The 17,181-nt window shown below is 36.4% G+C and overlaps 1 protein-coding gene and 1 pseudogene across 3 annotated transcripts in view; one reads left to right on the plus strand and one right to left on the minus strand.

Annotated features, from left to right (window-relative positions):
• The window catches only part of KIF4A (kinesin family member 4A), a 136,523-nt gene that overhangs the window by 91,828 nt on the left and 27,514 nt on the right, over positions 1 to 17,181 (plus strand). For all 3 annotated transcript variants that reach the window (XM_065916392.1, XM_065916391.1, XM_065916393.1), the window contains 5 exons: positions 3,059 to 3,162; positions 4,457 to 4,601; positions 6,931 to 7,041; positions 11,583 to 11,666; positions 12,127 to 12,240. In XM_065916392.1, the coding sequence (XP_065772464.1) occupies positions 3,059 to 3,162; positions 4,457 to 4,601; positions 6,931 to 7,041; positions 11,583 to 11,666; positions 12,127 to 12,240 (558 nt within the window). The remainder of the gene's footprint in view (positions 1 to 3,058; positions 3,163 to 4,456; positions 4,602 to 6,930; positions 7,042 to 11,582; positions 11,667 to 12,126; positions 12,241 to 17,181) is intronic.
• On the minus strand, positions 1,686 to 1,827 carry LOC136155004 (U2 spliceosomal RNA; annotated as a pseudogene).

A 17,181-nucleotide genomic window follows, 5' to 3' on the forward strand; every position in this document is an offset into this window, starting at 1 on the left:
TTCTTTCTTGACATTTGTCCTATGGGAGTCATAGCTTAACTTTTTAAATTTACTCTACTAAGTCAGTTACCACTTACACAATTCTTTTCCTCTTCCAAAAAAGTTTGTTTAATTTCTTGACTTCTCTCTTCATCCTTGTTGATTTATACCCTTTGGGGAGGTCATTTTAGTAGGTTTTCAAGAGAGGTCAAGTTAAATACATAGCTCAATCCTCCATATAAACAGGACATACAATGCACCTTTTTTAGGTCAAATGTATTTTGGCCTTTTCAGGATAAACAAAGGATTAATGATAAGGCTGAGAAATTATTCCTCTCTTTCTTGTATACTTGCCTAGAAACTCAGGAACATATGTTTCCACAGTGTACTTCTGACCCTATGATGGGTGCTGGTAATGAGCTAGAGCTATAGATGTAGCAAGATAATGTATTCTTTTTTTTCCCTTGGAATCAAATATGCTTGAGCTTCCAAACTTTAAAGTTAAAAGGAAATAAATTCTTAGTGTTAACTGTACCTTTTAATCACATATAAATGTCTCTCCTTTTCTAAGAAATAAAGGTAGTTCTTTGTTCAAACAATATTTTCCTATCACTGTGAAGAATTTCTATAGAAAAAAATTTTAATATCTATTTATTTATTTACCTCACCAGGTCTTAGTTGTGGTATGTGGGATCTTTGATCTTTGTTGCAGTTCACAGGATCTTTAGTTGTGGCATGTGGGGTCTAGTTCCCTGGCCAGTGATGGAACCTGGGCCCCCTGCATTGGGAGAATGAAGTCTTAACCACTGGACCACTAGGGAAGTCCTGCTATAGAAAAAGTTGAGGAGGTATAAGCTCTGGTTAGTGCAGATTACCATGAATTATAATAGCACAGAGGTCAACTATTTGAATTATTTCCCTTGTAGAGCCAGTGAGATAATGATTGACTGAATGTGGCATATATAATGAAAAGATTTTTTTTTTACCCATCCAATTAATAAAAATTTTGAAATGCAGCAATATCAAATGTTGACAAGGGTGCAGGGAAACAAGTACTCTCATACATAGCTAGTTAGAGTGTCAATTGGAATAACCACTTTGGTGGACAATTTGGCAATATCTATTAAAATTGGAAATGTGTACCCCCATGAACCTGTAATTCCACTTGTCTCTACCCTAGAAGAGGCTTGCACATGTGCACAGAACGCATGTACAAGAGTGTTTCATTATGGCAAAAAAGAAAAAGACTGAGACAATGAGACAGATCTGTATGCACTGATATAAATAAATCTCTAAGACCAAGTTTTTTTAAAAAAAAGACTACTAAAAAAAAAAGAAAAAAGTAAAAAAAAAGTTACAAAATGTTATCTATGTATAATGTGACACTGTCTTTAACATATTTTAGTAGGTATCTACATACATGTACATATATGCATATGTATGTATTATTTTCAAATCTATTTACATATATGTTCTAGGCATTTGCCACAACATGTTTAATAAATAAATGCACACACTTCCATGTAAATGTCTAGAATATGTACATGTCCAGATACATAGTATGTAAATGTCTAGGAAAAAGTGTCTGGAAGATCTGGACCAAGCTGATGACAATGGTTACTTCTGGAGAGAGGTCTGGAATTTTGGCAGGGGTGGGGCAGTCAAGGGAACTTGCCCTTTATGTGTATTATTTGGATTATTTTTTGTAAGAATGTTTTCATGTGTTACTTCTGTAAGTACACACACATACATTATCATCAGTCTAAATATACAGGGTATATAAAGCAGTGAGATTGGTTTTCATTGTTCATATTACACTTGATCTTAGCCAAAAGACCAAGAAGCGATCATTGTTCATATTGAAATGACTAAAAGTGTATTTCTTGAAAAATAGCTCTTGCCTATTTAGATACGGCCCTACCTAACCTGCCTCTGCTTCTTTGTCTCATTTCAATACTGGTTGAAGGCCTTTATGTAATCTTCTTGGATACTAACCACTCATTCAGCCAGTTTCCTGTGAAAGCAGATAGGAATCTATTCGTTGAGTTTTCCAATCTTGGAAAAGCTACCAAACTATCATTTCTAGAATTTGTTCTCTAAATGCATGCAGAACTGCAGTTGCTGTTACATGCATACATTTGAAAGTTCAAAATATAAGAATGTGCAGCTCTTTACAGTTTACAAAATATCTTTACTTTTTTGTCTTATTTGATCTTCCCAACAACCTGTGAGGTAGATAGTGTTGTTAATTGTTTACACAGATGAGACCACCACCAGGTTCAGCAGTTCACCAGGAAGAATCACAGGACTCAAATATAGTCATACTCACAGCTAAGGTTTATTATAGTGGAAGTATGCAGAACAAAATCATCAAAGGGAAAAAGCACATGGGGCAGTCTATAGGAAACTGATTGCTTCCAAGAGTCTTCTTCCAATGGGGAGTCACATAGTATGTACTTAATTCCTCCACCAATGGGTTTTAACAATGTGTGTGAAATGTTATCTATTAGGGAAGCTCCCCTGAGCCTAGGAATCCAGGATTGTTAGCAGGGGTAATTCATGTAGGCATTCTCTCCCTAGCACATATGAAAATTCTAGACTCCCAGAAGGAAAGCAATGTGCTCAGCATAAGTCATATTGCTTGCATAGTTCAAGCATAGTGAGCCACTCTTAACAGTTAGGAAATTGTGGGAATCCTACCAAAATCCAAGTTCCCAGACTTGAACCCAGGTCCAACTTGCAAGCAGATCTGTTTTTAAGACTGATAAGTCTCAGATCTGCCACATTAGCTCTTTTTTGCACAGAAACTAAGGCTAAAAGAGATGAAATGGCTTTCCTTAAGTTATTTACATAGAGTATGCTGGACTCAAGGTTCAAATCTAGGCCTTTGGATTCCAGGTTGGTACTTTTCCTTCCCACTACATAACTTTAATCTCCATCAAATCAAATAGAAATGTTTTCAGTGTGCAACTGAAGTGGTAGAAATTGAATGCATATCTTCTTAAGATGTGAAATGTTGAAATGATTTTCTTCCTTTACCTTGTAATACTTTCTTTCTCTCAACCTATAACATTTCTAGGATAACATAAAAAATCTAGAATTGGAAGTCATCAATCTACAAAAGGAAAAAGAAGAATTGGTTCTTGAACTTCAAACAGCAAAGAAGGATGTCAACCAAGCCAAGTAAGAAAAAAGTCAACAAATACTATTTCACGTTCCTAACTGTGTGTGAAGAGCTGTAGAGGAAATAGAAAAGTAAAAGAGCCATTTCCTGCCCTTAGAGGATTTAAACCTAATTATGGAGAGGAGACCTAAAACAAAAGAAAATTAAGGAATTGAGATTTTAAATAACATTTCATGGTGACAGTAAAAGAATACCATAACACAGCATGTGATTAGTAGCCAAATAAATTTCTTAGGCAGTAATCGCTTTCAGAGTTCAGAGGCAGAAGGTATCAGTTCAGGGAGGCATAATCAAGGAAGGCTTTATAAGAAGTTAGCATTTGAAAATTAAACAGAATAAAAATAAAGAAGTTAGCATTTGAGCTAGATTTTGAAAGATTATCAGACCTACCAGACCAGCAGTTTCTTGGTCCCTATGCTGATAGTAAATTAGTTTGTGAATAGAATTAATATTCAGGCTAGTAAATGAAAAATCAATCTAGCCATCCCTTAGTCAGTTAAGAATAAAGCCAAGACAAATTACTGTCCCTTAGACCTTTGCCTTATTGGCTATTCTACCTTCTTTTTACTCAGTGATTTTATTATATTTCTCTATAGTATTCAAAGTTCACGTTCTTAGAAGTTATGTTGAATGTTTGCTTTCTATCTCAGACTTATGTAACAATCCTCAGAATTATTCCTTATAACTAAAGTGAAGTGAAATGCTTTTAAAGAACCATCCTTTTAACACAAAGTGGCAGTGGCGGTCGGGGGTGGGGGTAGTATTGAGACAACTGCGTAGTTATATGCTCAAAAAATTTCCGTTACTCTTTGTATTAAGTTCTAATTTTTGAGACAGTTGTAGTTTTTAGGGTAGTATTCATTTTTTTAAATTTCTATTTAGGCTGTGCCAGATCTTTGTTGCTGTGCATGGGCTTTCTCTAATTGCAGTGAGTGGGGAGTACTCTCTAGTTGCAGTGCCTGGACTTCTCTTGTTACGGAGCACAGGCTCTAGGGTGTGCTGGCTTTGGTAGTTGTGGCAAGTGGACTCAGTGGTTGTGGGGCATGGGCTTGGTAGCCCCAAGGCATGTAGAATCTTCCCAGACCAGGAATTGAACCCCTGTCCCAGCATTGGCAGGCGGATTCTTATCCACTGAACTACCAGGGAAGTCCAGTCTTCCTTATTTAAGATGGCTATATGACTGGTCACCTATATTAAATATATCAAGGTTGTAAACCTGGGAGTCTAATATTATATCCTTTGAAATCAGACTTTGCTCTTGCTAGTCCTTATTCCTACAAAATCTGTGTTTAGGTTGAGTGAGCGCCGCCGGAAACGTCTCCAGGAGCTAGAGGGTCAAATAGCTGATCTGAAGAAGAAACTGAATGAACAGTCTAAACTTCTGAAGCTGAAAGAATCCACAGAGCATACCGTCTCCAAACTGAACCAGGAAATACGAGTAATAAACTCTCATCCTTGCATTTACCCTGTAGAAACTTAACAACCATAGGCATTCTATTAGAATTATACTACAGAGGTGTTTTCAACTGAGTAAGTAGCTTGAATCTCTACAAATGTCCTTTTTGTAAGGACATTGTGATAGTAGTCATTTAGAATTTGAATAACAAAACTCAGTTTTGACATTCAGAATTTTAATGTTAGATTCTCTGAAACCAAAGGGCAAGGATACCTTAATATTTACTGGTGATATTTTGACCACTTTGCATGATCATGTGGAATAATTCTGCAAAGTGATTACAGAATGACTGACACCTAGAGAAAATTTTTGGTCACTGATGTTTGACTTCTGACATCTACAGAGTGGTGGTTACAGATCTTTGTACTGAACCTATTTGAATACAGTAGTTGCTAGGTAGATTTGTCCTTGAGACTTAGTAGATACTTCCTTGAAATTTCATTTATATGCAGTGAATTTAGAGCTGGTTTTAGCTTGTAGGTACATTTTTTATACAAAAATGGTCTTAATGACCCAGGCAACCACAATGGTGTAATCACTCAACTACAGCCAGACATCCTGGAGTGCAAAGTCAAGTGGGCAAATGAGCAAAGCTATGAGCAAAGCTAGTGGCAGTGATAGACTTCCAGCTGAGCTACTTCAAATCCTCAAATATAATGCTGTGAAAGTGCTGTACTCAATATGCCAGCAAATTTGGAAAACTCAGCAGTGGCCACAGGACTGGAAAAAGTCAGTTTTCATTCCAATCCCAAAGAAAGGCAATGCCAAAGAATATTCAAACTACCACACAATTGCACTCATCTCACACGCTAGCAAAGTAGTGCTCAAAATTCTCCGAGCAAGGTTTCAACAGTACATGAACTTACAGATGTTCAAGCTGGATTTAGAAAAGACAGAGGAATCAGGGATCAAATTGCCAACATCCCTTGGATCATAGAAAAAGCAAGGGAGTTCCAGAAAAACATCTACTTCTGCTTCATTGACTATGCTGAATCCTTTGAATGTATGGATCACCACAAACTGTGGGAAATTCTTCAAGAGATGGGAATACCAGACCACCTTACCCGCCTCCTGAGAAATCTGTATGCCGGTCAAAAAGTAACAGTTAGAACTGGACATGGAAAAACAGACTGGTTCCAAATTGGGAAAGGAGCATGTCAAGGCTGTATATTGTCACCTTGCTTATTTATTTTATATGCAGAGTACATCATGAGAAGTGCTGGGCTGGAAGAAGCACAAGCTGGAATCAAGATTGCCGGGAGAAATATCAATAGCCTCAGATATGCAGATGACACCATCCTTATGGCAGAAATCGAAGAGGAACTAAAGAACCTCTTGATGATGATGACAGAGGAGAGTGAAAAAGCTGGTTTAAAACTCAGCATTCAGAAAACGAAGATCATGGCATCCAGTCCCATCACTTCATGGCACTTTGTTTTCATGGGAAAACAAAGGAAACAATGAGAGACTTTATTTTGGGGGGGGCTCCAAAATCACGAGATGGTGCCTGCAGGCATGAAATGAAAAGATGCTTGCTCCTTGGAAGAAAAGCTATGACCAACCTAGACAGCATATTAAAAAGTAGAGAGATTACCTTCCGGACAAAGGTCCATCTAGTCAAAGCTATGGTTTTTCCAGTAGTCATGTATGGATGTGAGAGTTCGACGTTAAAGAAAGCTGAGCGATGAAGAATTGATGCTTTTCAACTGTAGTGTTGGAGAAGACTCTTGAGAGTCCCTTGGACTGCAAGGAGATCCAACCAGTCCATCCTCAAGGAAGTCAGTTCTGAATGTTCATTGGAAGGACTGATGCTGAAGCCAAAGTTCCAATACTTTGTGAGTATATCTGATACTCCAATATCAGCTCCACCTGATGCGAAGAGCTGACTCTTTAGAAAAGACCCTGTTGCTGGGAAAGATTGAAGGCAGGAGGAGAAGTAGACGACAGAGGATGAGATGGTTGGATGGCATCACCGACTGGATGGACATGAATTTGAGCTAACTCCAGAAGTTGGTGAAGAACAAAGAAGCCTGGCATGCTGCAGTCCATGGGGTCACAAAGAGTTGGACAGGATTGAGTGACTGATCTATTTTTTTCTATTATTTGTTCAGAGTGTTCATTTGTATAGTCTATACTTGGAAACCCTGTGCAAGCATAGTAAGGAGTATTGCAAGCATAATCAGAAAATCTGTTGGCAAACTTTTCAGCTCAGCCCTGGATTTTCTCTCCTTAATGATTAGTCTATCCGTCTGTATATCAGCCCAGAATAAATGCAGATGACTACTACTTGTGCTGATTTTTGTTTTCATAGGTGATAAAAAACCAGAGGGTCCAGTTAATGCGTCAGATGAAAGAGGATGCAGAGAGGTTTAGACAATGGAAGCAACAAAAAGACAAAGAAGTAATCCAGTTAAAAGAACGAGTAAGTAACTGCAACTTCTCAGAGTCCTACCTAATGAACCATTTTCTGGGCTGACTAACATTAAAGCCTCTCTTCAAACAACTGGATCTCTAAATATATGATACATTCATGAATTTAACATGAATTTTTTAAACGTCTACTATTTGCAAGGTACTATCCACTAGATACCATGGAAAATAGAAAGATGAGTAATATACGTGTTCTGCCCTTGAACAATGTCTTATCTACAAAGAGTGGTAGAATATAATTTCTAAAGGTGGTGGTAGTTTTATTTTTTAACTGAGCATTATTAAAGAAATCTATTGCAAAAAGAGAATATCTTGTCTAAATGGAAAAGTGAGACATAAGTATGGTTTTCTTCAACAAGTTAGTGTTCCAATATATTAATTTGAGAGTGATAATGAAGTTTATATAATATTTGTATGTAATGTAGTACCAGGGAGGATAACAATCAGGAAAGCAGAAAATAATAAAAATCACTTTTTATTTTTTAAAAAATTTGTTTACTTTATTAAAAAAAATGTTTATTTTTGGCTGGCAGGGGTTGCTTTGCAGTGTTGTATTGGTTTCTGCCTTGTATCCTCATTGGTCAGCCATAGGTATACATATGTCACCTCCCTCTTGAACCTTCCTCCCACCTTCCATTTTCTTGTTGTTCTGACATCCAGCAAGGTTCAGCCCAAGTGGTTACCAAATACGTACACTGGAGACTAATTAGAAAATAAAATGTTTAAGAAAAAGAGTGTACCATTTTTTTTAAGTTTTATTTAGAAATATTTTTAAATTAAAATATTTCTAAAGTAATTAAAAATTATTTAGAAGGTTTAAAAAACTCATGGAATTTTTCAAAGGTCTGAAAACAGTTCATTATAATATTATCAGTTGTCATATCTTTTTATAAGAATAAACAAATTAAAACCATAAAAAATTAAGCATAGTTTTCTTAAAAAATAAAAAAAATTAAGCATAGTTTTCTTCAATACAAGAAATAAAGAGATTTGTACTTTACAAATAGTCTAAAATGCCAATTTAGTTAAGAAAGGGTACCACACTTCTAGCTGGACTAAAAAGATGATAACTGAAAAGGCCTTGAATAATAGAAAGGATTTTGACAGAGGTAAATATCAGCATTCCAGATAAATGGAAGAACAGGAATGAAGACACAGAGATGACAGCTTTGTCCGAATTTTCAAGGAATAGCATATGGTCCATATTGGATGAAGGATAGTCAGAGAAGATTTCATTGGAAAGACAAGTTGAAGCTGGATTGTTAAAGATTCAGGAAATATGAAATTTATTTTGTTAGTATAAAGACTTTTAGGATTTTTGAGAAACAAAGTAATATCAGCAAAGTACTGCTTTCCAAGTTACATCTGGGATTCAGGTGTTAAACTAAAGTATTGGGAATCTAGAGGCCAGAATACAAGCAGATATTGCATCATCCAGAAAGATAATAGCGACCTGAATTAGAGTAGTAGCAGTGATCTTGGAAAGCACAGGAAAGGACATTAATTTGGGATCATTTTTAGAACAGGCCAGAATGTGATATGTTGAGTCAAGAAATGAGATAAATGTTTTAGGAATGGTGGCATGAGGAGCTTTGTGGACTCTCTTCCCAGCAAAAGAAGTGCAACTGGTGACATGTATAAAAACAACTATTAAAAGTCTCTGGAATTGTCTTAAGGGCATACAGGAAGTAAATGCTCATTCCAGGAAATCTATTTAATCTCAATAAGAACATCAAAGAGTCTGTAGCCTTTGAGCCTCGAGCAACTCCCTCCCTCCTCCCCAACAGCTCCATTTTGCTGAAGTTTTTTTTTTTTTTGAGTATGAGCAGCCAAGAGGTCTGGGGATCCCTTCTTCCATCTCACCCCCATGCACAGCGTTGGAAGCTCTACCTCTGCTGCAAAAGACCACAACTACTGGGGTCTGACTATCCTAACCCCTCTAATCATAGGATGTAGGTTCCATGTCAAGAGAGGCAAACCAAGAAAAATAGGGTATGCTGCCCCTGCTCAGCATCCTAATCCTAGAACAGAGATGTCACTCAGAGAAGTGGGCTGCTGTCCCACCAGGTCCTAAACAGTGGTACAGATGGTTCTGCCCAGGGGGAGAGGCAGGCCATAGGAATGCAGTTCTCCCTAAGGGGACTGACTTTATTTGGCAACAGAATCTGGGGAAGTTAAAACCTAAAGGTGCTGTCAAAAACAGTGGAAATTTTGGTAGTGAGTAATTAGGAGACTGGTAGCTCATGAGAACAATAAGTGAAACAACAGTCAAAATATTCTAAGATCTAATGACTGAAAACTTTCTATATTTGATTTAAAAAAACATTAATCTACACATCTAAGAAGCTCAATCATCTACAAGTAGGATAAATTTACAGAGATCCACACCCAAGACACATCATGTCCAAATGTTGAAAGACAAAGACAAAAAACTTAAAAGCAGCAAAATAAAATGACTCATCACATACAGAGAAACCCCAATAAAATTAACAGGTGAATTCTCATCAGATCAGGAACAAGACAAGGGCATCCACTCTCATCACTTCTATTCAACATTGTCCTGGAGGTTCTAGCCAGGACACTTAGGCAAGTAAGATATATGAAAGGCATCTAGATTGAAAAGGAATAGGCAAAACTATCTCTGTTAGAGATGACATGATCTTGTATATAAAAAATCCTAGAGAATCAACTGAAAACTGTTAAAACAAATAGCATGAGCAACAGGGTTGCAGGATATAAGTTCAATGCACAAAATATGGTTATATTTCTCTTCACTAACAACTAACAATTTGAAAATGAAATTAAGACAATTCCATTTATAATGACATCAATAAGAATAAAATACTTAGGAATAAGCTTAACAAAACAAGTGTAAGACTTGTATACTAAAAACTACAAAACATCCTTTGAAGATCTAAATGAAGATCTAAATGAAAAGAACAATAACCCATGCTCATGAGTGGGAAGACTTAATATTAAGTTGGAATACCCCAAGATTGATCTACAGATTCAACACAATCCCAACCAAATTTTATCTAGCTCATTTATAGAAATTCACACGTTTATCCTAAAATTCATATGGAAATGCAAGTGACCCAGAATAGTCATAACAATCTTGAAAGAGAAGAAACTTGAAAATATGGCATTTCCTGATTCCAACAAATCCATGACCTTACATAGTTATCTTTTATTTTCAGTGTGAGAACACTTAAGATCTACTCTCTTAGCAGATTTAAGTATACAATATAGTATTCTTAACTATAGGTACTTTGTTATACACTATAACTAAAAGTTTATACCCTTTGACCAACCTTTCCCCATTTTCTTCACGCCTCCCCCTCAGTCTCTGATAACTACCGTTCTACTCTCTGGTCATATGAGTTCAACTTTTTTAGATTCTGCATATAAGTGAGAGGGCTTCCCAGGTGGCGCTAGTGGTAAAGAACCTGCCTGACAATGCAGGAGACGTGGATTCAATCCCTGGGTTGGGAAGATCCCCTGAAAGAGAGCATGGCTACCCACTCCAGTATTCTTGCCTGGAAAATCCCATGAACAGAGAGGCCTACTAGGCTGCAGTCCACAGGGTCACAAAGAGTCAGACACGACTGAAACGACTTAGCACATATAAGTGAGATCATATAGTATTTGTCTTTCTCAGTCTGGTTTATTTCATTTACCATATTGACTTCCAGGTTCATCCACGTTGTTTCAAATGGCAGGATTTCCTTCTTGTTTGTGAATGAATAATATTCCATTATGTATACAATTGACCCTTGAACAACATGGATTTGAACTTCATGGGTCAACTTACACATGAAACTTTTTTCAATAGTAAATACTACACTACTATACCATTCAGGGGCTTCCCAGGTGGTGCTAGTGGTAAGAAACCCACCTCCCAATGCAGAAGACATAAAAGACATTCGATCCCTGGGTCAGGAAGATCTCCTGGAGGAGAGCATGGCAACCCACTCCAGTATTTTTGTCTGGAGAATCCCATGGACAAGAGGAGTCTGGCAGACTACAGTCCATAGTGTCGCAAAGAGTAAGACATGACTGAAGCGACTTAGCACACGTGCACTATACTATCCACAAGTGGTTGAATGTATGGATACAGGACCACAGATATGGAGAGCCAACTGTAAAGTTACACACGAATTTTCGATTGCATGAGAGTTGGCACCCCTAACCTTGTGTTGTTCAGACATCAATATATTCCACATTTTCTTTATCCATTCGTTTGTCAACAACTTATGTCAACTTAAGTAATTTCCATAGCTTGGTTATTGTGAATAATGCTGCAATGAATATGGGAATGCAGGTATCTCTTCAAGATACTGATTTCATTTCCTTTGCATGTATACTCAGTAGTGAGATTATCAGATCATATGGTCTTTCTATTTTTAATTTTTTAAGGAATTTTCATTCTGTTTTCCATAATGACTGTACTGTTGAAAGACTCTTCAGTTACATTATAAGGTTTTATTTTAACTAGCTGAATAACAATTAAAAATCTGACTCTCTTTTTCTTAGGACCGCAAGAGGCAATATGAACTGCTCAAACTTGAAAGAAACTTCCAGAAACAGTCTAATGTGCTCAGACGTAAAACTGAGGAGGTAAGAAAATCCAATCTGCTAGGTCAAGTGTTTTATCACTTTCAGGCTTAGATGCTGGCAGAATAGCATCCCTTAAATAAGCCAGTGTCCTGAGAAACCATGGATACCAATCTTGACAGCAATTTGAGTCTTGATCCCTGTTGGTCTTAAACTGTGAGCATAAAACCTGCTGAAAATGGCACTATTCAAATAAGGATTTTTTTCCTGATTGGACTTGCTTCTTTACAAAAAAAAAAAAGCAATATTGATATGTGACATTTCTAGATACTATCAGTCAGCAGTACTTCCTTGAAATGTGTACCTCCCCTAGGCTCTTAAGCCATAACCAGTGTTATGTACATGGGGACTTAGAAATGTGGTTCTTATAGAATTCAGACCCATAGAATTTTTATGCTAGAAATGAGAATGTTCTTCTTTCATACCCTTTAATTCAACATTACTATGAACCATTTTTATTTAGGCAGCAGCTGCCAACAAGCGTCTCAAGGATGCTCTCCAAAAACAGCGAGAGGTCGCAGACAAGCGGAAAGAGTCTCAGAGCCGTGGAATGGAAGGCACTGCAGCTCGGGTGAAGGTATGGACAGCTTGAGGCACCATTTGCCTTATGCACACTGGGAATAGGGAAAATGGGAAGTTGCTTTCTTTTTATTTAGAAGTAAACACTACAAAATCTGAAGTTCTACCTGAAAACCTTATTTCCCAATGATATGATTACCTCCAAATGGTTGTTTAAAGAGCAGGAGTAGTGAACTCTTTCTGTTCCTGAGTCTCGATCCCTATTGGTCATAGGGATCAAGTTTGAGCAGATAAATTTTTTTTAACAGTTTTATTGAGGTATATTACACTTATAATAAATTATACATATTCAATATGTACATTTTTAAAAGTTTTGACACAGATATACACCTTTAAATCATCACCACAATCAAGATAATGTCAGTGTCCATCAGGAACAAAACTTACTTTGTCCACTTTTGTAATCCCTCCCTCCCCTACCCAATCTCCCTCTACCCCCCATCTCCAGGCATCCATTAATCTGCTTTCTGTCACTAGATTTTCTATGTAGGTGATCATGTCATCTGCACATAGGGACAATTTTATTTATCCTTGCCCACTCTGTATGCCCTAAAAAAAAGCCTTTCTTACTTAATTGTATTTGCTAGAACCTCTAGTAAAACACTAGTAGAATAGATAAAAAGAGGATATCCTTGCTTTGTTCCTAATTTTAGAAGGATAGCTTTCAATCTTTCACCATTAAGTATATTAGCTATAGGTTTTTGTATCAGGTTGAATAAGTTTTTGTCTATTCCTAGTTTGCTGAAAGTTTTTTATCATGACCAGATGTTGGGTTTTTCCAAAAGTTTTTTTCTGAATCCTCTTGAGATGATCTTATGATTTGTTTTTACTCAGTATGGCAAATGGCATTGATTTTTTTCCAATTTATTTTATTAAGATATAACTGACATACAGTAAGATTTACCCTTTTTGGTGTAGTACAGTTCTGCAAGTTTTAACATCATATATAATGTTAAAACTGGTTATTATCAAAATATAGAATAGTTATCCCCTCCAAATTGCCCTGTAACACTTTGCAGCCATCTCGCACATCCATCCCCAGCCTTTCATAAACAGTGATTTGCATTCTGTCGTTATTGTTTTCACTTTGCATTGTATCGATGTCATATAACTGGAAACATATAGTATGACTTCTTTCACGTAGAATAAGGCATTTGAAATTCATCCATGTGTGTCTGTGCATACTCAGTCATGTCCAGCTCTTTGCGACCCCATGGACTGTAGCCTGCCAGGCTCCTCTGGCCATGAGATTTTGCAGGCAAGAATACTAGAATGGGTTGCCATTTCCTCCTCCAGGGGATTTTCCCCACGCAGGGATTGAACCCGCATATCCTGTGTCTCCTGCATTGGCAGGTGGATTCTTTACCACTGAGCCACAAGGGAAGCTCATCCATGATGTTGCCTATATTATTCCATTGTATGGATGTTCCTTTATCTATTCACCTGTTAAATGTTATCTTGGAGTCGTTTTTCTCCTAGTTTTTGGTACTCATGAATAAAACGGTTATAAAAACATTCTCATACAGGTTTCTGTATAACAAAGGTAGTCAGTCATTCACTTGGGTAAATACCTAAGACTGAGATTGCTTGGTCATATGGTAAGTGTGACCATATGGTAAGTGTGACAGGGAAGCCTGGCATGCTGCAGTCCATGGGGTCTCAAAGAGGCAGACACAACTTAGTGACTGAACAGCAACAACAATGTAAGTGTATATTTAACTTTACAAGAAACTGCCAAATTATTTATCTAGTTGTTCAGTTCTAGTATATAGAAATGCAATTGACTTTTGTATATTAATTTTTATCTTCTGACTTTATTAGTTTTGTAGCTATTTTTAGGTTCTTTGGGACTTTCTATATAGATAATCATGTCATCCATAAATACAGTTTTATTTCTTCTTTTATAATATATATATCTTTTATTTATTTTACTTGCCCTATTGCATTGGCTAGGACATTCAGGATGATATTGAATAGGAGAAATGACAGTAGAAACCCTTCTGTTCCTGATCTCAGGGGAACAATATTCAGTCTTTACCACTAAGTGTGATATTAGCGATAGGTTTTTCGTAGAGGTCCTTTATCAGCTTGAGAATGTTCTTATCTGTTCTTAGTTTGCTGTGAATTCTTATCTTGAGTGGATATAATTTTTTTTTTTTTTTGGCTACACCATGCAGTTTGCAGGATCTTAATTCCCCAACCAGGGATCAAACCCTGTGGATATAAATTTTGCCAAACACTTTTTGTGTCAAGTTTGTTGATTTGGTGAATGATTTCGATGTTCAAATATTGAGCCAGTCTTTCAATCTTTGAATAAACTCCACTTAGTGGTGATATATCATCCTTTTTATGTATTGTTGAGTTCGTGTGTGCATGCGTGTGTGCTCAGTTGCTTCAGTTGTGTTCGACTCTTTGTGACCCTATGGACTATAGCCCACCAGGCTTCTCTGTCCTTGGGATACTCCAGGCAAAAACACTGGAGTGGGTTGCCATGCCCTCCTCCAGGGGTATCTTCCTGACTCAGGGATTGAACCGGGATCCCCTGCATTGCAAGCAGATTCTTTACCGCTAAGCCAGCAGGAAAGTGCCATTGTTTGAGTTCAACAATGTATAAAATTAAAATCTTGCTAAAATAAAAATTGTGTGTACAATTTTTATATCTGTATTCTTGAGGGACTTTGGTCTGTTGTTTTCTTATAATGTCTTTGTCTGGTTTTGGTATCAAGGCCTCCTAGAATAAGTGAGAAAGTGTTGCCTCCTCTTCAATTGTCTGGAAGAGTTTGTATAGAACTAATATTGTTTCTTCCTTACAAGTTTTGTACAATTCACAAGTTAAGCCATCTAGGCCTGAAGGATGTTTCTGTTAGTTGTTGCTTTGGGTCAGAGGAGGGGTTAACTGTAATTCAGTTTTTTAAATAGATATAGGGTTGTTCAAGTTATATATTTTCTCTTGAGTGAGGTTTGGTAGTTTGTGTGTTCGACATGAATAACTTCATGCCAAACACATGAATGAATGACTCATAAAGGCATGAAGTTATTCATAATATTCCCTTATTACCCTCCTAATATCTGTAAAAGCTGTAGTAATATTCTCTATCTCATTCATATTATTGATATTTTGTGTCTTTTCTCCTTTTTCTTGATTAGTTTGGCTAAGGTTTATCAAAGAATCAGTTCATTCTTAAAAATGGTTAAAATAGTAAGCTTTATGTTATGTATATTCTATCATAGTTAAAAAAACTATCCCCAAAACCCCAGTTCATTAATTTCTAATCTGATCTTTATTATTTCCTTATTTCTGCTTTGGATTTAATTGGCTTTTTTTAAGTCTCTTGAGGTAGAACCTGAGGTCATTGATTTGAGTTCTTTTCTAATATAAACATTTAGTGCTATAAATTTCCCCTTAATACTCCTTTAATGAAATCTAAAGGACGTTATTTAGTTTCCAAATATTAGGGGATTTTTTTCCAAATATCTTTCTGTTGTGATTTCTAATTTAATTCCATTGTGGTTAGAGAATATACTTTTTATGACTTGAATTCCCTTGAATTTATTGAGATATATTATGACCTAGAATATGGTCAGTCTTGGCAAATGTTCACACTATGTGTACTTGAGAATGTATATGCTGCTATAGTTGGATAGAGTGTCCTACAAATGTCAATCATGTCAATTTGATAGATTGTGCGGTTCATTTCTACTGTTTCCTTGCTGATTTTCTGCCTACTTGTTCTATCAATTACTTAGAAATGGGCATTGAAATCTTCAACTAGAATTATGGATTTGTTTTTTTCTTCTTATAGTTCCATATATTTTGAAGCTCTATTATTAGGGGCATAAACATTTAAGATTAATTGATCCCTTTATTATTATAAAATGATCTTTTTTATTCCTGGCAATATTCTTTGTTCTGATATCTACTTTTTCTGATAATAAGTCCATCAAGCTTTCTTTTAATGTTAGCATGGTATATTTTTTTTAATCCTTTTAGCTTTAACCTCTTTGTGCCTTCTTTGTTTTGTTTTCAGTTTATTTTGATGGCAGTGTGTCTTCATTGCTGTGCACAAACTTTCCCTAGTTGCAGGGAGCAGGACTGCTCTTGAGGTGGCTCCTCTTACTGGGGAGCACCAGCCCTGGGCATGCAGGGTTCAGTAGTTGTGGTGCATGGGCTTAGTTGCCCCATGGTGTGTGGGATCTTCCTGGACCAGGGATTGAACCCGTGTACCCTGCATTGGCAGGCAAATTTTTTCAATTTGTCCCATCTGTTCTTCATTCCCTTTTCCTTGTTTTCTGGCTTCTTTTGGATCAATTGAGTATATTTATGATTCTACATTATCTCCTTTGTTGGCTTATATATGATTTTGTTTCAGACATCTTGGTGCTTTGTATATTATGGGCATTAACATTAAGGGTTAAGTTCTTGAATAATTGACTCCCTTACCATTATGAAATTATCTTTTTTTATCCTTGACAATATTCCTTTTTTCTTCCAATTTTATTGAGATAAATTGATATACAGTACTGCATAAGTTTAAGGTGTACAGCATAGTGATTTGACTTATATACATCATTAAATGATAATCACAATAAGTTTAGTGAACATCTATCATTTCATATAGATACTAAATTAAAGAAATAGAAAAAATTTTTTCTTGTGATGAGAACTCTTAGGATTTACTCTTTTAACAACTTATAGCAGTATTAGTTATATTTATCATGTTGCACATTATATCCCTAATACTTATTTATCTCATAACTGGAAGTTTGTACCTCTTGACTGCCTTCATTCAAGTCCTCCTTCCCCCACACCCCACCTGTGAAACCACAAATCTTACCTTTTTTGCTATGAGTTTGTTAGTTTATTTGTGAAGTATATTGACCTACAACACTATGTTACTTCCTGTTACACAACAGCGATTCAATATATGATCACCATGAT

This window comes from Muntiacus reevesi, chromosome X (genome assembly GCF_963930625.1).
Source record: "Muntiacus reevesi chromosome X, mMunRee1.1, whole genome shotgun sequence".
In the NCBI taxonomy this organism is placed as follows: Eukaryota; Metazoa; Chordata; class Mammalia; order Artiodactyla; family Cervidae; genus Muntiacus; species Muntiacus reevesi.